We start from the raw sequence: 23,450 nt of genomic DNA, 5'->3' as shown, positions 1-23,450 counted from the left end.
GCAAACTCCACACAGACAGTCGTCCGAGGCCGGATTTGAACCCGGGTCCCTGGCGCTGTGAGGCAACAGTGCTAACCACTATGCCACCGTGCCTCCTTATGCCACTGTGCCGAAGGTAAAACAGGCGCCTGCAGTTCATTGGAATGTTAATGAGGCCTGAGGCCCAATTTCAGGCGAGTCATGGACGTCCAGCTTCTGGCACGTGCTTCCAGTGTACCAACTATTCTAGGTCTGAAGTGGCCTCAATGAATTTCTAGGAGAAGATTTACTAGAACAGAGCAGAATTGAAAAGATTTACTGGAGCAGGATGGGCTAGAGGAATTTACTGAGCAGTGTTGTGTATGTACCTTTAAGAGAATAACTGGTCTCAGACTGCAGTACCGGCAGTGACCACCCCTGTATAAAAGGCGCTAGAGAGCCTCTGTTTGTTAGTTTCACTATTGACTTCCACCAGTAAAGACTTGTTTGTTTTCACTCCTGCTGGTCCGTGTCTCAATCATTCATGGACTTAACACTGGCGACGAGTAAGAAACGAACTTACCTGCAACTCGGCAGCACCTCAGACGACGTTGTTGAAGGTCGGAGCGAGAAGAAAAAAAGAGTCCAAAGAAACTCGGGAAACGGGCGTCGACCGTCAATCATCGGTTTGAAAACTTGCAGGAGAGACTGTCCAGAGCCAGGCCAGGTTCCTCGGTCTGTGGTTTCCCAGCTAATCGGGCTGGTGGCAGGTAGTGCTCTGATCCTTCCTGGGCTGCGGCGGGCTGAAGCTCGATCGGGTGGCTTTTCAACGGGGCCGGGCAGCGAGTCGGGAAGCAAAGAGAGAGAGAGGGTGGAGCACACAGGGCGCGGCCGGTGCTTCGAAGCCGGGCAGCGTTCGGACCTAAGGAGAGGGAGGGAAGTGTCCCAGAGGGTCCGCTCCACGACGGGAAAATAATAAAAGAAAAAGAATCAATATTTAACGCGCAAGAAACCGTGGAAAGCAGCGCTAACAACAGCGGGGAAGAAGGCAAAGTGCGGGAGGCGCCATTTTGTTAAATCGGGGAAGAAGGCAAAGCGCGGGAGGCGCCATTTTAGATTTGCCAGATGCCGAAGACTGGCTGTATCACTGCTTTTGATAATACATTAGAGGACTGGACCACGTATGTGGAAAGAGTCGAGGAATATTTCGAGGCAAACGAAATAGCAGAGGGCAAAAAGGCATCGATATTGCTAAACTTAATGGGCGCTAGAACGTACGGTCTATTGTGGGACCTGATTGCTCCAGCCAAACCGAAGGCGAAGAGTTTTAACAAAATTGTTGCTGTCCTACAGGAACACTTAAACCCTGCACCGCTGTTGATAGCAGAAAGATTTAAATTCCACAGGAGAACTCAGCACAAAGATAAGAGCAATGCTGAGTATCTTACGGAACTACACAAGCTATCAAAGCACTGCCAGTTCGGAGCAGGATTGGCAGATACCCTACGGGACAAATTTGTCTGTGGACTCCTGAGTGAAGGAACACAGAAGAAGTTACTCGCAGAAAAAGAGCTGACGCTAGATAAGGCTTTCAGCGTGGCAGTATTGTATGAAGCAGCAGCCAGGGGAGCTGCAGAAATTCAACAAAAACCACAGGAATACGGCACCCACGAAATGACACGGGGATTTGCAAAATGTTATCGCTGCGGCAGAACTAACCATGACCAGAAGGACTGCTGGTCCAAAGACAAAATATGCAGACAATGCGGGAAGATTGGACACATTGCACGAGTTTGTAGGTCTGGGAAGAAGACCAGCGACAACAAAAAGGCTACTAAGGAACCGTACAAGAAAGTACAAAAGATGACGGACAGTAGTTCCGAAGACCAGATGAGCGATAGTGAATCCGGAAACAGAAGACTAAGCTGTCTCAAACTTCACAATGTAATCGCAAAAGAGGATCACCGAACCATTTGGGTCACCCTCACGATAGCAGGGTCCCAAGTTAAAATGGAATTGGATACAGGATCAGCGCTAACCGTCATGAATCGACGAGACTACGAGCGGCTATTTTCACACATACCCTTGAGAGACATCCATCGTCTTGACGATGTATACGGGGCAAAAAGTATACCCCAGAGGAAAAATAAGGGTGCCTGTCGAATATAATGGCAAGAAAATACGGAAATTGTATCTCTACATACTGCCAAATGGTGGACCACCGTTATTGGGACGGGAATGGATCAGGAAGATAAACTTAGATTGGCATTCCATTCATGCAATGACGGTGGACGGTAAAAAAGATGAAGACGTCACTCCTGGACGATTGTCAACAATCTTAGCTAACGCCAAAGAGGTATTTCAACAAGAACTGGGCACGCTTAAAGGCGTAACCGCCTCGATAAAAATAGAAGAGAATGCAGTTCCCAAGTTTTTCAAAGCAAGACCGGTACCATATGCAATTCGCCCAGCCGTCGGGGCAGAGCTGGAGAATCTGGAGAAGGCGGGCGTGTTGTCTAAGGTCGACTGGAGCGAGTGGGCGACACCCATCGTTCCTGTCATGAAGAAAACGTTAAGCAATAAGTCCGGAGAGCCAAGGAAGATTCGCATCTGTGGGGATTTCAAGGTGACGGTGAACCCTGTCCTTCACACAGTACAATATCCTCTTCCAAGGATAGAAGACATCTTCGCCTCACTGTCTGGAGGGAAGCGTTTTACAAAAATTGACCTAGCACAAGCATATTTGCAGATGGAGGTTGAAGAGTCCTCTAGGAAGTATCTCACGATAAACACTCACAAAGGTCTTTACCAGTATCATCGATTGGTATTCGGAGTAGCATCGGCTCCGGCGATATGGCAAAGAGCGATGGAACAAGTCCTGCAAGGGATTCCGGGGACTCAGTGTTACTTGGACGACATCCTTGTAACAGGTGAAGATGACAGTGAACACCTTAACAACCTAGAACAGGTGCTCACTAGACTACGGGAACATGGGCTGCGAGCCAACCGCCCCAAGTGCGAATTTTTTAAGAAACAGATATCGTATTGTGGCCACGTGATTGATGAAGAGGGGTTACATAAGTCCCCTGACAAAATTGAAGCGGTTGTTAAGGCCCCAGCGCCTGAAAATGTGTCGCAACTGAGGTCATTCCTTGGGTTGGTGAATTACTATCATAAGTTTTTGCCGAATTTGTCGACAATTCTGCACCCACTGAACGCCCTGCTACGAACAGGGGTAGCATGGAAATGGAACGATGATTGTAAGCGTGCTTTTCAGAAGAGTAAGGACTTAATCACTTCAAGGGAAGTATTGGCTCACTACAACCCAGCACTGCCAATCAGGCTGGCATGTGATGCGTCTCCCTATGGCATTGGGGCGGTACTGTCACATAAATTCCTTGATGGTTTAGAGAGGCCGATAGCTTTTGCGTCACGCTCGTTAACTTCTGCCGAGCGTAACTACGCCCAGATTGACAGAGAGGCCCTCAGCCTAGTGTGGGGGGTGAAGAAGTTCAATCACTATCTGCACGGTCAAAAATTTACTCTACTAACCGATCATCAACCTCTTGTCTCCATTTTCAACCCTCAGAAGGGCGTACCGATAATGACGGCACAACGGCTGCAGAGATGGTCCCTTTTCCTAGGTACACGCCAATATGACATCGAGTACAAAGGAACTAAACAGCATGGAAATGCTGATGGATTGTCACGCCTACCATTGCCGACGGTGGAAGAAGAAGACCTTGCAGTGGATCCAATGGAGTTATTCCACTCGACCATAGTCGAATATCTCCCTGTGACGAATGCAAACATAGAAAAGGAAACACGGAATGACCCGACACTATCACGGGTCTATGATTTAACGGTGAAGGGATGGCCAGCACATGGCGAACCACTGCTGCCAGCATTCTCGCCGAGAAGAGAACAGCTGTCAGTGTGCAGAGGAACCTTGATGTGTGGATCCAGAGTAGTAATTCCACCCAAATTGCAGGATAGAGTACTCAATGTGCTTCATGAGGGTCATCTGGGTGGGGTAAAAATGAAGAACTTAGCCAGAGCGTTTGTGTGGTGGCCGGGAATCGATAGAGAAATCGAAGAGATAACCAAGAACTGTGCAGGATGCCAGAAGGTCCAAAACGCCCCACCACAAGCTCCTCTGCATCCATGGGAGTGGCCCTCATCTCCATGGCAACGGGTGCACATTGATTTTGCTGGTCCCTTCATGGACTCGATGTTATTAATTGCGGTGGATGCACATTCAAAGTGGCCAGAGGTAATAAAAATGTCCTCAACCACCACGGAAAAAACTATCACAGTTTTGCGAACCATATTCGCCAGGAATGGGCTGCCTGAACAGATTTGCTCTAACAATGGACCACAGTTTGTGTCTGAAGAGTTCCGGAGGTTCTTAAAGAACAATGGCGTTAAGCATTACACATCTGCCCCATATCATCCAGCCACTAATGGATTGGCCGAGAGGTTTGTCCAAACATTCAAGAAGGCTATCAAGGCAATGTGTAATGAAGATATACCCCTACAACACAAGGTGGACAACTTCTTGTTTGCCTACCGGAATGCGACACATGCGGTTACCAACCAAACTCCAGCCATGATGTTCTTCAATCGAAGACTACGATGCCGCTTGGATTTGGTTAAGCCAAACGTCCGAAGAGATGTGGAGAACAGGCAGTTTCAGAATATGAATGAAAGGCCGACCAGGAGTTTTAAGATAGGTCAACCAGTTTTGGCCCGGGACTACCGCACTGAGAAATGGCAGCCAGGAACGATTTGTACACGACAAGGACCTCTCATGTATACCGTGGACGTTGGGGAGAGCATTGTAAGACGCCATGCTGACCAGATTCTAGAGTCACTGGAAAACGTCAACTCCACACCACGATCTGATATACCCGGTAATGAAATTGACGTTCCAATTGCAGCTACCGCAGAACCGGTAATATTGGAAGCAGATGAACCAAACAAAGACATTGATCCTGACGCAACATTGCCAGAAGAACCTGATACCCCAAAGAGGCGTTATCCAGACAAAATCAGGAAGTCTCCTCAAAGACTGAACTTATAATTGCTTAAACTTAACCAATGTATCTAGCAACAGTAATTGTGATTGTAATTCGTTATCATTTAGTTGTTAAATGAATGTTATGTACTGTTTATCTAAAAGGGGAGGAATTGTTGTGTATGTACCTTTAAGAGAATAAATGGTCTCAGACTGCAGTACCGGCAGTGACCACCCCTGTATAAAAGGCGCTAGAGAGCCTCTGTTTGGTAGTTTCACTATTGACTTCCACCAGTAAAGACTTGTTTGTTTTCACTCCTGCTGGTCCGTGTCTCAATCATTCACGGACTTAACAAGCAGGGCAACAATGGCGAGATTTACTGGAGCAGGGCGGTGTTGGAGAAAATTACTTCAGCAGGGAGAAACAGCATTTGGAGCAGAGAGATGTTAGCACCGAGCAGCCTGGTAATTCTACGTTTCGTCACTTTATTGCTTAAAAACTTAAAAGTTTGTCATCAATGATTTAGAAACTATGCAGGTACTTATAAAGTAACAGGAAATACAATGGGGCAGAAATTCGGGTCGGGGGCTTGCCGCGCGTGCAAGCCCCCGATCTGCACTTACGCGACACGCCGGCCGTTGAGCTTCAGGGACGCCTAGAATTCCTGTTTTAAAATGTTGACTCCCGGGCAGCGTCTGACGTCACGCCGCCCAGGAGTGCAGCCAGCGCGAAGCCTGGAGCGCGCAGTGCAAGTGAGACACGCCCCTTGAGGTCTCATTTTAAAAGGACACGCCCCCAATGTTTCTCACAAGCTGCAAAGCATTTTTACATGTAGAGCAGCATTTTAAATAGGTTTTTGGTATTTTTAAGAAGCTTTTGGTAACTTTTATAAACTTTTAAAAACGTTTACATTATTTTGAAGAATCTGAAGTAGTTTTAAACAGAATTAAAGCGATTTAAAGACTTTTAAAAGCCCTGAAAGCATTTTTTTCATGCCATTTATTTAATTAGCGTCGTCGTACGTGTCTTCACACTGTTCCCTTTGGGGAACTGTATGAAGTGGTGGAAGGATTTCTGGCCGTGATTAACGCTCCTTCCGTGACCGTAACCATCTTTGTACCAGCCAGTAGGGTGGTTAGTCCTATGGCGGGAGGGTTTTACGGGCTCCCACAACCTATACGAGGGGGGGGGCCACCCACACCCACGGACGCAAATATCCCACTGGATGTCTACCCAGAATTTAGAGCTGGAGCTCCGACTCCACTTGCCGGGACTGTCTGGAGCGGGGTTAGAAACCCTACGCCGTGTGGCCCAGCGGCGGGGGATGCTACCGCTACGCCAAAGGCCCACTCAGATTAGCAACGTGAAATGGCTGGAATGAGCACAATTCACGGCATTAAAAGAACTCACAATTGAACTGATGATGACCTCAGCAATCTCCTCAACGAGGTGGAGGCGCAGCGCCTGCTCATCATTGGTAATGAGAAGTCCAAGGCGCCGCAAAAAGGACAGGTGATAGCTTGGTCTATCAAGTGGCAGCATAGGGCTCCAGTCACGGGGAGAGAAAAGGCGCAGGAAACGTATGGGTGTCACCTTTTGCGCGGAGTGGGCCTTTTGCGTAGCGGTAAGCATCCCCGCCGCTGGGCCAGAAGGAGTAGGGTTTCGAGCCCCGCTCCAGACAGTCTTGGCAAGTGGAGTCGGAGCTCCAACTATAAATTCTGGGTGGACATCCAGCGGGATACTTGCGTCCGCGGGTGTGGGTGGGCCCCCCCCCCCAGATGGGTTGTGGGAGCCCGTAATTCCGTTTCAAACGCGTGAGTACGGTCAGGGTACTCACGCGTCTGGCCGGAGGAAATGCCGGTTTTCAGCATGCGGGGGAAACCGGCATTTCCTGTCCTCTGAACGAAGGGGTTCAGAGGCAGAACACGTGCGACTGCACAGGCAGCGCGTGCACAGTAAAATTCGCCGGTTTCATTCATGCTTTCAGTGAGGTTAAGTCCTTACAACTTACACATGAAAAAAGCATGAGTACAGTTGCTCCAGAGGCTGCGGAGGAAGATATATTTTATCGTTTAAGAAAGAAACTGTTCATCAGTAATATATTCTTTTAAGTAATTATGTATGTATGTCCGTATATATTCCTTTACGTATATGTATATATTCCTTTACTTATGTGTATGAATGTATGTATTTAATTATGATTTTCCAATAAGTTACTTTCTCTGAAAGTCATAATTAAATACATACATTCATACACATAAGTAAAGGAATATATACATACATATACGCAAAGGAATATATACAGACATACATACATAATTACTTAAAAGAATATATTACTGATGAAAAGTTTCTTTCTTAAAAATGTTGGAGTCATTTTCACATTTAATAAACACAGCAAATTCAATTCACACAGCCACAATTGCTCCTTCTACCTACAGTACTGAAAACCCGTTTTAAAAAAAATTAAACTTTAAAACTTACCTCATCATTTCTTAAAATAACTTTCCTCCTTTCCCAAACAAAAATATTGCCTTTCAGAAGCTCCACGATAAAATATATCTTCCTCCGCAGCCTCTGGAGCAACTTTACTCATGCTTTTTTCATGTGTAAGTTGTCAGGACTTACCCTCACTGAATCCATGAATGAAATCGACGAAGTTCACTGCGCACGTGCTGCCTGTGCAGTCGCACGCGCTGTGCCTCTGAACCCCTTCGTTCAGAGGACAGGAAATGCCGGTTTTCCCCGCATGCGCTGTGCATGCTGAAAACCGGCATTTCCTCCGGCCAGACGCGTGAGTACCCCGACCGTACTCACGCGTTTGGAACGGAATTACTGGGCCAATATAATATTGCAATGGTTTCTAACATCCTTCAGTCTAAAGAAAATGAAATTTACCAAGGCACGAATAGTAAGTAATACATAATTGTTTTACACTAAATCTGAGAGTTTTGCAAATTAATTCCAATCTTGATGAGGTATGTCCTAAAAACCAATATTCCATTATCAAATTAAATCATTCAAATTAACCTCAATCTAATTATAATCAATTCCTATCATAAGTTGTCAAATAGAATCAATTCTTTGGTGAGAATTAGGAAAAGGTATTGTCTTAATTGCCCCTGAAAGCTATGGCCATGCTGGCATCACAAATTGCATTCAATAATGAATTGTAGCTGTCACTTCAGGTTTAATTGAAACTAGACAGATCATGTACAAAATCTAATGTATCTTCTGCAATATCTGGTGTTTCCTCCCTCCTCCTCCCTGCCAAATTTTTCAAGTCCAGGGAAAACATAAGCTGGTTTGCTACCAACTGAAATGTTTCCTTTTTTATCTTGTATAGTTAGCACCTACAGAGATGAACATATATATCATCAAATCAAATCAAAGAGACTTGATAAAACCCCACTTGACAAGACCCATTCTACTGGATAGAAAAATTGCAATAGCTATAGACAAATATAAAATGTTCAAAAGTACTGTAAATTTGTGATATTCCTGGACAAAACACGTTAAATTAAATATTTCGCTCTCAAAAAATACACTTGCAATTTTGATGAATAAAAATAACACTTTCATCGAACGTGTTTTGTCCATTGTTTTAATTACAAATGTGCTCATTTACAGCATGCAACCTCTAACAATCAATTTACACACACTGTAAAATCACACTTCATCAAATTAGTTTACTAATAAGTGAGTGGATTCATAAGTCACTTATACGCACATATAAATACCAAAACACTCAACCCTATACATAGTAACTTTCCTGTGCAAATTGAAAAGCGAGTATTTTAAGAATGATAAAAATACTAAGTAAAAGAGCAAATGATCCTATGGCATTGCTCACACTGAGTCAGAGGACATAACAGACTTAAGAGAGGAATTTTAACCTCAAAAACCAGGTGGGTTGAGGAAAGTTAAAGGGCTGGATTTTGTCACTGGGGTGGGCTGGGGTCGTGTAATCCGCTTTTCCTGTTAGCCACCCGATTCTAAATCGATGTGGGAGAATGATGCGATTTTAACTTAAGTGGCCAATTGAGTTCCAGCATGTGGGAACCCATGGCCCAATTAATTTTTTCAGTCTGAAACTCGCCTCCGATGACATCATCATTGCTGCTGCATTTAAGGTCTGCAACAAGCCTTGCTTTTTCTGCAGACTGCCAACCTTTTGGCATTTCATGTTAGAGGGACCTGGAGGCAGAATGACCAGCAAGAGACCTAGGTCTGCTCCAGGGTTTGATGACGTTGCCCTGCAAGCTTTAGTGGAGGGAGCAAGAGCCAATAAAGAGGTGCTCTTCCCTTCTTCAGGGAGGAAGAAGCCTCCCCAGCAGACCAAGGTTGTGTGGATCCAGGTGGCCCAGGAGGTCAACTCTTTGTCGATAACCCGCAGAACCTTGCTTCAGTGCAGGAAGAGGTTTCATGACCTTCTGCGCACTGGAAAAGTGAGTATGACTTTCCCATCACCCTCAATCTGATCCCCATTGCCTCTCCTCACCAGCACTCAGTTTTAGCAATCTCTTCCTCCACATCCCACTTGACACTGACATCCATGCACCCTTACCCATTCCCTCTCTCTCTGTGGTTACATCCACCTAATTATTCGACTATGCAGCCCTCACACTCCCTATCACTGTGATGCTATGAAAATAACTTACAACACACAGGGAGGGCCCTTGGTCTTGCCACCTCACTCCATCTTTGTCTCCTTCTAAGCATCTATGCTATGGATTCTCTACAATCACTCCTTCATTCTCACTCAAACTCCACTTGTCTCCCTCATTGCATGAAAAGAGAGCTCACAATAAGAGGGAAAGAGCGAGGACAGGAGGAGGGCCACCCTCAGTAGCCCAGCTCACCCCCAAGGAGGATGCGGTCCTAGAGATCGTGGGAGTGGAGGACGATGAGCAAGTGGGGGACGGACAGACGGGTGCATCACAGCAAGCTGGTGACAGAATAGTTTTCCATCTCTCTCATTGACATTGCATGAGTCACTGATAATGATTCTGAAGCTCTAACAGATGGACTTATGATCATCTGCAACATGCAATGTGCATGTAACCTTGGTATCACATCTCTGACTCTTTCCTTTACTCCCCCACAGGACCATTGCAAGCACCCGTCCCCACTAGCCAGGAGGAAGATCCTGAGCATCCAGACTCCTCAGAGGAAGCTGCAATCTCTGAGGGCGCAGCGTCAGCAGAATTCAGCGCACCCAGCACCAGCGCAGACACTCACACCTCAGTGGTACCTTCGCGAGATAGTGCAGTGTTGTCACCTGGTGTATCACAGCTCACAAGTGAGCATCAGCAGATTGTGCAGACAGGGACAGCAGTGGAGAGTCCTAGTTGGAGGGCGCAGGACTCTCCCAGCTCAGCTTAGTTGCATGTCGACCCTCTGCCTCTGGGTCTATCCACAAGATCAGCGGTGCTGGAACTCCAGGAACAGATGCAGGAGTCTCTGGCAGGTTTTGTCTCCAGGGTCGCTGCAAGTGTGGAGCGAATGGAGGAGTCCATTGCGAACATGAGCAGAGCCTTTGTGGAGTCACTGGCGCATGAACGCATCACCGTGGAAAGGATGGCAACCTCCATGGAGGTGATAAGTCACCAGAGTGCAGAAAACATGGTGAGTGTTCTGAATAGAATGACATCTCTGGAGGAGCGATGGTCATCTATTGAACAGAGAAACCAGACCTTCATGGAAGTCCTTCTGAGTAGGACTGCCAGTGCAGATACGGACCCCCATGGTCCCCCTGATGTCCAGCAAGGTGCTCTCAAGCGACTTGCAAGCGCTGAGGGGGACCTGACCCATGAGAAGGAAGTTGGTGGCAGACATCAAGGAAGTGGGGGCTCCTCTCCAAGCGGTCACACTTCCATGCCACTGCAGAGCCCTTGGTCAGAGCCCCACCAGAGTCCCCACCCAACTGAGTTCGACGTCTCAACCCCTGCACAGCCGCAGGAGCAGCAGACTGTTGATGAGCCCTCACAGGTTCGCAACCCCAGAGGACGCCCGCCAAAGTTGTCGAGACAGGAACAGCAAGAAACTGAGCAAGGGGCCTCCACATCTGCTGAAGCCACAGGGGAAGCACCATGTAGGAGCACGCGTAAGAGAAAGATACTGCTCAAATAGTCACAAGGGTAGTCACTTGGGTGAAATTTGATGTTTAATGTTAAAATGCCATCAGATGGTTACTGTAAATAAAAAATCTGATGGCTACTGCTGCAGTTGTGGCATGTGTCATTTCGCTAATGGGACTTCCACATTGAGGGCTTAGGATTACTTGCAATTGTCAGTATGGTGGTCAAATTGTTAGGAATCCGCTGGTTCTTGGCCATTGTCGAAGCTCTGGTAAGAAGCTGCGAGTCAAAAGTGCTTGATTGGCTAGGCTAAGCAAATCTAGCCAAGATGAGTGCGTTCCTTGCATCCTGGGTGGCAATGTTGTCGCGTACTGCTGCCGCTGGTTGATGGGCCTCTGCAACATGTTCGTTTTGCTCTCCTCCTCCTTCTCCACCTCATCTGAGGAGGATATGTGAGGAGCCACTTGGTGCTCAGGAATCTGCAAGCCACAACGCTGTGCCATGTTGTGAAGTGCACAGCAAACCACGACGATTCCGGAAACCCTGGCTGCTGAGTATTGCAGGGCTCCACCTGATCTATTCAGGCATCTTCAGCAAACTGATAGTTTGCTCGATTATGGATCTGGTGGAAATGTGGCTGGAGTTGTAGCTCTCCTCAGCTTCGTTGGATGGGCTCCTCAACGGCGTCATTAGCCACGTCTTCAGGGGATAGCCCTTGTCTCCAAGTAGCCATCCGTTAAGTTGGTCTGGCGGACTGAATAGCGGAGGCACACTAGACTGGCGCAGTATGAAGGAGTCATGGCAACTTGGCACAAACATGCAAAATTTCCTTCTTGTGGTCACACACCAGCTGAACGTTGAGGGAGTGGAAGCCCTTGCAGTTGACAAAAATACCTGGCTTGCGATGGGGTGCCTTAAGGGCCACATGTGTGCAGTCAACGACGCCCTGCACCCTTGGCAAGTCTGCTAGATTAGCTAATCCAACCGCACGCGCCGTGACACTTGCTTGATCCTTGGTGAAATGGATGTGATTGTGCGCGATGGCAAAGAGAGCATCGGTTACGTGCGCGATGCAAGTGTGTGCGGCCGCCTAGGAGATGCCGCTGATGTCTGCTGCTGATCCCTGAAATGAGCCAGAGGCAAAGAAGTTGAGTGCGGTGGTGGCTTTGACGGCCACTGGTAAAGGGTGTCCACCTAGTCCTCTGGGCTCCAAGTCTTGCTGCAGCATTGCGCAGATGTCACCACTACCTCTCGTGAAAGTCGGAGCCGCCTTTGGCACTGCTGCTCAGACATGTTGAGGTAGCTGACCCTGTGTCTGTAGACCCTGTTTGGGGGGTATCTCCTACGCCGACGGGCTTCCATGCACTGGCCCCTTCTGGCCTGTGCAGCTTCAGGTGGGTGAGCAGCAGCTTGACGCTCCTGTTGGTGCTGCTGTTGTTCCTGGTTCTGCTGGTGCCGCGGCTGGTCTTCGTCCTCATCTGATGTCCAGAGGGGAAGGAAATAAATGGCTCCCATGCTTCTGGTATATGCCTCAGTTGAGGAAGCGCTCAGTGAAGGTGGCGAAAGGGGTTTCCCAGGAGGTCACACTGGAGATGGGTGTCAGGCTCGAAACTTCCACAGCTGTGGTTATGCCTTCTAAAAGTTCCCCCAGACCTGAGACAATAAAGTCCTGCCACCTGCAAATGATGGCTGATCAAATATCCTATTTAATGGTGGAGCTGCAGCTAATAGTCAGCAATCCAAGTGTGCTCCCGCCAGGTTTCACCGTTGTGTTTCAGAGCAGGCGTGCTTCACGTGGGAAAAGGGTTAAAATCACAAGGCCTTTCAAAATGGGATAATAGAGGCAATTTAGTGCTTGTTAAGGGCCTTAAGGGCCTATCCCGCCTCTTGCAGGCGGGATGGAGATGGGAGCAATAAACACGATTTCTTGAAAATTGCTTGGAGGCAGGATGGAGGCATGGTTGGGACTGCCTGTCACTTTTTGCAATTTTAACACCCCACACGCCTCCATTCCCGCCTCCACGGCCCTGGGAAATTCGAGCCCAAAGTATTAAAAATCTGAATCCTGAACCCAACCCACCCATTTCCGGGTTTAATGGGGGCAGGTCGGGAGGCAGGCAGCAAACCCGCTGCCAGGAAGCGGGTTGGCACTTTAAATAAAATAATGAGGCCCGAAACCTGCGGATTTAACCTGCTATGCAGGTTTAACTGTGGGCGGCCGGGGATTCCCGGTAGCTGCAGCGAGGCGAGGACAGCCTCGGGGAGCAGTCCTTGTGGGCCAGGAGGAGCAGGAGTGCTTTCTCCCAGTCTCCCAAGCTCAACCACCATCAACCACCCCACTCCCTAACCCCCGGGATCAGAACAACACTCCCGGGGTCGGGGTCAGGGATTGGATCCCCCCCAGGCTTGGGACTCGCACCTACCGGTGGTTGCGGCCTCCTGTCCAGCATTCCCGGCCTGACTGGAAGCCAGCCCTTCAATCAGGCTGACCTCGGTGGGGAACCTGATGGTGACGTCACAGGCACACAGTTAAAACTCCACAGTGCGCGGGGAAATTTCCGAGTTTCCCGCGGTCTACCGGCCACCCCTCCCACATCGCGTTCCAGGTGGGTCAGAAACTTAAAATTCAGGCCACAGTGTCTGAATAGATTAAATTCAATTTTGATTAACTAGTCTTCTGGGATTTTGACTGGTAATTTAGTGATTGAATTCCACAACTTTTACTTATTCTGTGAGAATATCCTACCTATATCCTATCCCTATTATAGTAGTCATACCTCCTTAAAGGTTAGTTCAGTGGAAAATGAAGTTCAATATGGACAAATGCAAGTTACTGAATATTGGAAATAAAAAATAGGAGGGACACGTAACTCATAGGCGAGATCGAACAATTTTTAAGTTTGCAGATGACACCAAACTTGGAAATGTAGCAAACAGTGAGGAGGATAGTAGCAGACTCCAGGAGGACATAAATAGACTGGTGAAATGGGTAGACACATGGCAGATAAAATGTAATGCAGAGAAATGTGAAGATACACATTTTGCGAAGAATGAGAGGCAATATAAACTAAATGGTACAATTTTAAATGGGATGCAGGGAGAGAGGGGGTTCACAAATATTTCAAGGTGGCAGAACAACTTGATAAAGCTGTTAAAAAAGCCTATGACATGCTTGGCTTTATAACTGGAGGCATAGAGTACTAAAGCAAGAAAGTTATGTTACACCTTTATAAATCACTGGTTAGGCCTCAGCAAGAGCATCGAGTCCATTTCTGGGCACCACACTTTAGGAAGATGTCAAGGCCTTGGAGAGGGTGCAGAGGAGATTTACCAGAATGATACCAGGGATGAGGGACTTCAGTTATGTGGAGAGACTAAAGAAGCTGTTCTACTTAGAGCAGAGAAGGCTAAGGGGAAATTTAATAGAGTTGTTCAAAATTATGAGGGGTTTTGATAGAGTAAATAAGGGGAACAGTTTTGACTGGTGGGTGGATCGGTAGCCGGAGGACACAGATTTAAGATAATTGGCAAAAGAACCAGAGGAGAGATGAAGGGAATTTTTTTTACCCGGCAAGTTGTTATGATCTGGAATGCACTGCCTGAAAAGGTGGAGGAAGCAGATTTAATAGTAACTTTCAAAAGGGAATTGGATATGTACTTGAAAAGAAGACATTTACACGACTATGGGGAAAGAGCAGGGGAGTGGGATTAACTGGATAGCTCTACCAAAGAGCAGGCACAGGCACGATGGACCAAATGGCCTCCTTCTGTGCTGTATCATTCTATGAAGACCTTTTTATTGATCTTTATATTTTTTGTTAATTTTGTTTCTCATATTCCTCTTAACCTTTATAAATTCTCTTTTTGCAGTTTTCCTTTATTTCCTGCCTTTTACATTATATACGCAGTAGCGCTAAAGGCTTTTTTTTGTTTTAGTTTCAAGTTTAATCTAATCCTTCTATTCATCCATGGAACAGCAGCCTTCGATACACTCCCTTTTTCCTTACTGGAATATACTTGAGTTGGACCCTGCCTATCTTCTGTTTAGATATTTCCTATTGCTGATCTAAAGTTTTGTCAATTTGCCTTCCAGTTAACTAGGCGGAATCCCTTTCTATCTCAGTACAATTTGTTTTTTCCAGTCTTGCATGTGCACTGTTCAAGCAGTAAATGCTAATTAACAATTTTAGCACCCCTTCAGCCTTCTCATATATATGTTGTAAATTTCATGTCATTACATTTTTTAAGTTCATTTTATTGTGCTCCTCATCATAGGTGCAACTTTATCTTCAAAGGATGAAAACTCTACAAAGTATCTAATCTTTCTTCTTCATTCCGTATCCTCCACACAGTGCTGGAGACTAACCCAATGGTTGACGAGACAAAGAGGAGGGATACCATTGCATGGCAAGAGACCTCAGCTGCCAGACAAATTGGCCAAACACTGTATGCTGCCAAGTCTAAACAGTAGCGCTAGATAAACAGTAGATTGCAATAGCTTTGCAAACATTATTTATCAATAGGTGTTTCAAAAATAGCTAGGAAGCAGCTGTGTAATAAGCAGAGTGGCCTATTATGGAGCTATTAGGGTTTCTGCCAGAGAGGTCAGAGCAGTGGTGAAGCACCTTTGACAACCAATGCCTGTATCTTTCTAACTCTAACTAGTTAAAAACACAGCAACTAAGAGTACAGTCTTATATATCAATTACTTAAGCTCACACATGCTAAAGAATGTTGCAACCATCTTTAGCCAGAAGTGCCGAGTGGATGATCCATCTCGGCCTCCTCCCGAGGTCCCCACCATCACAGAAGCCAGTCTTCAGCTAATTCGATTCCCTCCATGTGAGATCAAGAAACAGCTGAGCGCACTGGATACAGCAAAAGCTATGGAACCCGACAACATCCTGGCTGTCGTGCTGAAGACTTGTGCTCCAGAACTAGCTGCGCCTCTAGCCAAGCTGTTCCAGTACAGCTACAACACTGGCATCTACCCGACAATGTCGAAAACTGCCCAGGTATGTCCTGTTCCCAAAAAGCAGGACAAATTCAATCTGGGCAATTACCGCCCCATCAGTCTACTCTCAATCATCAGCAAAGTGATGGAAGGTGTCGTTGACAGTGCTATCAAGCGGCACTTACTCACCAATAACCTGCTCATCGATGCTCAATTGGGTTCTGCCAGGACCACTCAGCTCCAGACCTCATTACAGCCTTGGTCCAAACATGAACAAAAGAGCTGAATTCCAGAGGCGAGGTGAGAGTGACTGGCCTTGACATCAAGGCAGCATTTGACCGAGTGTGGCATCAAGGAGCCCTAGTAAAATAGAAGTCAATGGGAATCAGGGTGAAAACCCTCCACTGGCTGGAGTCATACCTAACACAAAGGAAGATGGCTGTGGTTGTTGTAAGCCAATCATCTCAGCCCCAGGACATTGCTGCAGGAGTTTCTCAGGGCAGTGTCTTAGGCCCAACCAGCTTCAGCTGCTTCATCAAGACCTTCCCTCCATCATAAAGTCAGAAGTGGGGATGTTTGCTGATGATTGCAGTGTTCAGTTCCATTCGCAGCTCCTCAGATAATGAAGCAGTCTATGCCCGCATACAGCAAGACCTAGATGACATTCAGGTTTGGGCTGATAAGTGGCAAGTAATATTCACGCCACACAAGTGCCAGGCAATGACTATCTCCAACAAGAAAGCGTCTAACCTCCATCCCTTGACATTCAACGGCATTACCATCATCAAATCCCCCAACATCAACATCCTGGGGTCACCATTGACCAGAAACTTAATTGAACCAGCTATATAAATACTGTGGCGACAAGAGCAGGTCAAAAGCTGGCTGTTCTGCAGCGAGGGTCTCACCTCCTGACTCCCCTAAGCCTTTCCACCATCTAGAAGGCACAAGTCAGGAGTGTGATGGAATACTCTCCATGAGTGCAGCGCCAACAACACTCAAGAAGCTCAACACCATCCAGGACAAAGCAGAACACTTGATTGGCACCCTATCCACCACCTTAAACATTCACTCCCTCCACCATCGGTGCACCGTGGCAGCAGTGTGTGCCATCTACAAGATGCACTGCAGGAACTTGCCGAGGCTTCTTCAACAGCACCTCACAAACATGCGACCTCTAACCACCTAGAAGGACAAGGGCAGCAGGTGCATGGGAATGCCATCACCTCCATGTTCCCCTCCAAGTCACACACCATCCTGTCTTGGAAATATATCGCTGTTCTTTCATCGTTGTTGGGTCAAAATCCTGGAACTCCCTCCCTAACAGCACTGTGGGAGTACCTTCACCACATGGACTGCAGCGGTTCAAGGCGGTGGCTCACCACCACCTTCTCGAGGGAAATTAGGGATGGGCAATAAATGCTGGTTTTGCCAGCGTCGCCCACATCCCATGAACGAAATAAAAAATGCTGCAGCACCCAAAGAAGGAGGAGGCGAGAATAATAAGGGGCAGAAGAGCCCGGAAGATGTCAGCCTAATTTTTATTTTAGACGTTAACCCAGATCAAGGCCTTCAACAGGTCCAAGAAAGAACTAAAATGGAGAAAGAGGAGGCCTTTTCTAGGCCCTGCACTCTACTTACCAAATTCACGACAATTCGCCTCTGAGTCAGAAGGCTGTGGGTTCAAGTCCCACCCCAGGGACTTGCGCACATAAAGCTAGGTTGACACTCCAGTGCAGTGCTGCACTGTCAGAGGTGCCGTCTTTTGGATGAGACATTAAACCAAGGTCCCGTCTGCTCTTTCAGGTGGACGTAAAAGATCCCATGGCACTATTTCGAAGAAGAGTATGGGAGTTATCCCCGGTGTCCTGACCAATATTTCTCCCTCAACCAACATAACAAACACAGATTATCTGGTCATTTTCACATTGCTGTTTGTGGGAGCTTGCTGTGCACAAATTGGCTGCCGCGTTTTCCACATTATAACAGTGACTCCACTTCAAAAGTACTTCATTGGCTGTAAAACGCTTTGAGACGTCCGGTAGTCATGAAAGGCACCATATAAATGCAAGTCTTTCTTTTTTTTCTTTTATTACCAATGCCATCCTGAGCCTAGCACCACCTTTCACCAGGCAGTTTTGAGGAGTGGCAGACAGGAGGGAAATGGGCTGAGAAGCTAAATCCCACTCCCCACCAATAATTACATGAAGTGGTCCTGGTGGGGGAGGGGGGAGGCAGCAGTAGACTTCACTACTCAATTTTGCCCCATTTTCTGCCACTTTCTGGGCAGGATCGTAGGTGACAATCCAGCCCAAAAAGTGGCAACAAGCTATTTAGATTCTGCTGAGTGGCGAAGGATTTAGTTGCTGGGCAATAGACATTGCATGATGTAACATCTGGTGCGAGATCAAATTCAGTCACCTGGTCAACAGAGGCATGATGAGCTCAACAGGATGTTCAGCACTTCCTAGAAGTCAATCAAACTGACATAAAGAATATGGATACAGGAAGATGCTCCTGGAGAAAAGCACCCAAAGAATGCCTCTTCACAAAGATCTTTACTGATGAACACAAAGATCTTTACTGATGAACAGGAAACTTTAAGTGTCAGCTTGGCTCAGTGCTAATACTCAACTCAGAGTCATATAGCTGTGGGTTCAAGTCCCACTCCAGGACAAGCATATAAATCTAGGCTGATACTTCAGTGGTGTACTGAAGAAGTGCTTCATTGTCAGAGGTATCACCTTTTGAATGAAACAATTCCAAGGCTCCATCTACCTGTTCAGGTAGACAAAAAAGATTTCATGGCACTTTTTTGAAGAAGGGCAGTGTCTTGGCCAATATTAATCCCTGAAACAACATCACCAAAACACATCAACTGGTCTTCCACCTCATTGCTGCTTGTGGGACCTTGCTGTGTGCAATTTGCCTATATGACGACACTTCAAAAATAATTAATTGGCTGTCATGTACTTTTGAGTCCGGAGAACGTTAACGGTGCTATATAAATGTGAGTTCCATCTAATCTAATCTGGCCAGAATGGAATGCTGCTTTTGCAAGTTAGCTCAAACTCTCTTGGTAACAGCCAAGAGAAATGTGGGAATCCTGCAAAACTAGAAATTTGGGACTTCTGTGCAAATCTGGAGCAATGGCTCTACCCCAATGCATTTAGAAGGTTAAAGGGTGATCTGAACGAAGTTTTCAAGATATTAAGGGGAACAGATAGGATAGATAGATAGAAACTATTTTCACTGGTTGGGGATTCTAGGACTAGGGGTATAGTCTAAAAATTAGAGCCAGACTTTTCAGGAGTGAAATTAGGAAACACTTCTACATACAAAAGGGTGGTAGAAGTTTGGGACTCTCTTCCGCAAACTGCAAACGGCAATTGATGCTAGATCAATTATTAATTGTAAATCGAATACTGATTAACATCTTTGGTTAACAAAAAGCTAAGGGATATAGGCCAAAAGGCGGGTATGTGGAGTTAGGTCGCAGATCAGCCATAATCTCACTGAATGGCGGAGCAGGCTCGAGGGGCTCAATGGCCTACTCCTGTTCCTATGTGGGCATCACTAATGCTGGACTGCCTCCTCTGGCACTGCAGGACACTGACAAAGTCCGGTGATGCTTATATATTTGTATTTTCTCTGGTGTGGTGTGGCCCGATGATGGCGTGGATGTTGAACAACGTCCAGTTCTAAATAAAAACAATGGTGCCCTGAAACATAGCTGGACTTTTCCTTATACTTGAGTTTTCAACAAATCTTCTCCTGGAAGAATCATGACATTCTACAGAGATGGTCCCAATAGGTGCAGGTTGAGAGCCCCAAGCAACTCTAACATGAAGGGATGTCATACACAGCAAATGTGCACCTCACACATTTCCCAAGCCCAATATGAAAACCCAACTGCATTTAACGTCAAAAAAGGGCATTGCCCTCAGGTGCATTTCCCAAAACGTAAGCTATGCTTGGTTCAACTGCAATGATGTGTGCAGGATACGTAATTGAAAAACTTGTATTGTTCTTTGATGTCAAACACTTATTTTTCACTCAACAACTCTTAACTCTACATAAAGCCCAAGACTTGAGATTGACATGGTATGATTGGTATAGAGTGGTGTGAAGCAACAGTCAACAATGGATTTCCATTTTTGGTAGCGGTTTCCCCAAACATAAGCCATGCTTGACTCAACTCCAATGGTGCATGCAGGATTCTAAATAAAGAACTTATTTTCTTTATATGCCAAATACTTATTTTACCATCAACAACTCTTCACTCTCTATAAAGTCCAAAACTTGAATACTGCTCCTGTATGTGGGGAGGCTTTCCTAACACCTCCATTGTATCCAGTCCAGGAGTATAAGAGAAAGCTTATTGTCTGCTATATAACCCTCTTTCACCTCTAGCCTCCACCAACCCTTCCCCTCTCTCCTCTGCAACCTTTGTCTCTGTGTTTCTCTATTTTATCAATACTGACACGGTTAGCGCTTCTCTGAATTTTTTCCCTAATTCTTCCTAATCTATACGTATGCTGCCTTTCATCTTTCTGCATTATGTGCCTTGTCCCTTCATCTTGGTTTTCATAACCAAAAAAACATACATCAATCGTCAGATCTTCAAACATTACAGTTATTACATAGGTAATGTTGAACAGTTTATTTCTAATAGATTTATTATAGATTACTTGCTGAATACAACACACTGCAGTAAACCAGCATGTTTATCACGATTGAAAGAGTATGTTTACCTACCAGTTTTCCTCTTTGCTGTGCTGATCTTGTTTCCCTTAGAGTGTAAACATCTCCACAAACAGAAATTTCCCGCCATACTCCAGGCTTAGATTCTTCTGTAAAGCCTCCCCTAGGATGCATTACTAATACACCATTAGTTGTTAACCCATCCATGTGGCCATCAGGATTTTTCCATTTAGCAGCTTTCTCCTGTCAAGGTACAAAGAGTATAGATGTACAATATGCACTTTTTTAAATACAAGCTTTAATTTAGCAAGGAAGGCAAATTTATCTGCTACAATGAAAAAATGTCATTTTAAAAGACAGGACCATTTTTGCTCAACTAAAACTATATACAGTAGAATCAACAAGCTGAAACATAAGAATTCTCAAACAGAAGAGGCTGTCTGATTTTTTGATGTACAGAATATATTTAATAAATCAGATCTTACAAGCACTGTTGAAAGCTTTCTTATAAAACTTCTGAATGCATAAATCTGATCTAAAGGTGTATAAATTGTAAAATGCCTACAATACATACAACCACAGTGCAAAAGTAGTAAAGAGTTGAAAAATGATAATACTAACAAAAAGTGTCCATTAGTACAGGTGAAGCACTTAAAAGCTTAGGAATACCTTGCTAGTGCATTAAATGGAAGTAAAACAATATTTGGTGTATAGATGTGTTTGCAGGGCTTTAATTGGAGACACCAGTGGCGGCGGAGCATAAAACAGCAGGGGAAACAGTGCTGACCTGATTGGAGTTTGTGGACAGTGAGACTGTCCCAAGCAAACATGTCTGCATGAGATGTCTCCATCTCGAATCTCTCCGGCTCAGAGTCATTGACCCGGAGTGCGAGTTGGAGACACTCCGACACATAAGGGAGGGGGAGGAAATTCTGGACAGTTTTGTCCAGAATACAGTCACACCCCAGAGGAAAGCACAGGTTCAGGAATGGGAGGGTGTGACTGTTAGGGAGCCGGGTAGTGGGGATTTAGGAGGTTGAGAAGGAGGTCTCACAGACACTGGTCCTGTCCAACAGGTACGATGTACTCGCTACCTGTGAGGACAAGGAGAAAGACTGTGGGGAGGACAGCAACGATGCAGACCGAGGCACCGTGGCTCAGAAGGCTGTCCAAGTTGGGCGGGGGGGGTGGGAAGAGCAGAATAGAAATGTGGTAGCAATAGGGGACTCTATAGTTAGGACGATAGATAGCGTCCTCTGCAGCCAAGAACGAAAATCCCGAAGGGTGTGTTGCTGACCCGGTGCCACGGTAAGGAATATCTCACGGCGGCTGGAGAGGAACTTGGAAAGGGAGAGGGTAAATCTAGTTGTCGTGGTCCATGTTGGAACAAACAACATAGGCAGGAACAGGGAAGAGGTCCTGCTGAAAGAGTTTCAGGAGTTAGGCTCTAAATTAAAAAGCAGGACCTTGAGGGTAATAATCTCTGGATTATTTCCAGAGCCACGTGCAAATTGGCATAGAGGCAGACAGATCAGGAGAATTAACATGTGGCTAAAGGGCTGGTGTTGGAAAGAGGGGTTCCTTTTCATGGGTCACTGGCACCAGTTCTGGGACAGAAAGGAGTTGTACCGATGGGACGGGCTCCACCTGAACCGGGATGGAACCGGTGTCCTAGCGGAAAGGGTAAATGGGGAGGTGGCATAGGCTTTAAACTAGTAAGGGGGGGGGGGGGGGGGAGGGGATCTACAAGAAACGTAAATATAAACACAGGAAAAGTGAGCATAGGAAAGAATAAAGTAAGGGAGGACATTGACAGCAAGGGAGCAAATAGAGTTATAGAACAGGAGTCTTAAAAGATAGTTAAACGTAACGTTGAGAGGAAATCCTATTAAAAATGAGTTAAACTGTCTACAGCAATGCACACAGTGTCCGTAATAAAATGGGAGCTGGAGGCAATCATGCATTGGAAGGAACCAGACATAATAGGGATTACTGACACAGCTACAGAAAAGTCAGGACTGGGAATTAAACATTGCAGGGTATAACATATTTAGAAAAGATAGAGAGGGAAAAAGGGAAGGTGGAGCACCTGTATTTATTTGGGATAACAATGGCAGTAGAAAAAAGAGATGTAGATATCAGCAAGACAAAATTAGAATCCATATGGACTGAGATAAAAGATAATAAAGGATCAATCACACTAATAGGTGTAGTCTACAGACCACCTAAAGTGGAAGGGAGGTGGAGGAAGAAATATTCAGACAAATTAGAGAAATTAGTAAAAAATATAGAATAATAATCATGGGGGATTTCAACTAGCCCGATATTAATTGGACAGAAGAGGTAGGTAAAGGGGATAAGGGAATGGGGTTCCTACAATGTCTACAGGACTCCGTTCTAACCCAATATGTCAAAAGCCCAACAAGGAAGGATTCGCTATTGGATCTAGTTATGGGGAATGAGCCAGAGCAGATAAGAGGAGTAAAAGTAGGAGAACATATAGGCAACCGTGACCATAATATAATACGCTTTAAGATGATAATAGAGAAGGCCATAAGTATGAGAAAAACCAGGTTAATAGATTGGAGAAAAGCTGATTTTGAGGGGCTGAGAATAGAACTTGGGAAGGTAAAATGGGCAACAATATTGGCAAACAACGATGTAGAACAACAATGGGAAACATTTAAAACGGTGTTCAACAGAGTGCAGGAAAAATATATTCCGCTAAAAGGAAAG

General features: G+C 45.9%; 1 protein-coding gene across 5 annotated transcripts in view; it reads right to left on the bottom strand.

Annotated features, from left to right (window-relative positions):
• The window catches only part of LOC147109361 (E3 ubiquitin-protein ligase pellino homolog 2), a 298,817-nt gene that overhangs the window by 5,822 nt on the left and 269,545 nt on the right, over positions 1 to 23,450 (bottom strand). For all 5 annotated transcript variants that reach the window (XM_086003247.1, XM_086003249.1, XM_086003248.1 and 2 more), the window contains one exon: positions 20,769 to 20,957. In XM_086003247.1, coding sequence (XP_085859373.1) covers positions 20,769 to 20,957 — 189 coding nt within the window. The remainder of the gene's footprint in view (positions 1 to 20,768; positions 20,958 to 23,450) is intronic.

The sequence above is a fragment of the Somniosus microcephalus genome, chromosome 12 (assembly GCF_052327205.1).
Source record: "Somniosus microcephalus isolate GS21.2 chromosome 12, FLI_Smic_1.0, whole genome shotgun sequence".
Classification (NCBI taxonomy): Eukaryota; Metazoa; Chordata; class Chondrichthyes; order Squaliformes; family Somniosidae; genus Somniosus; species Somniosus microcephalus.
The sequence above is the reverse complement of the archived record's forward strand: the minus strand, read 5'-3'. Positions and strand labels throughout refer to the sequence as shown.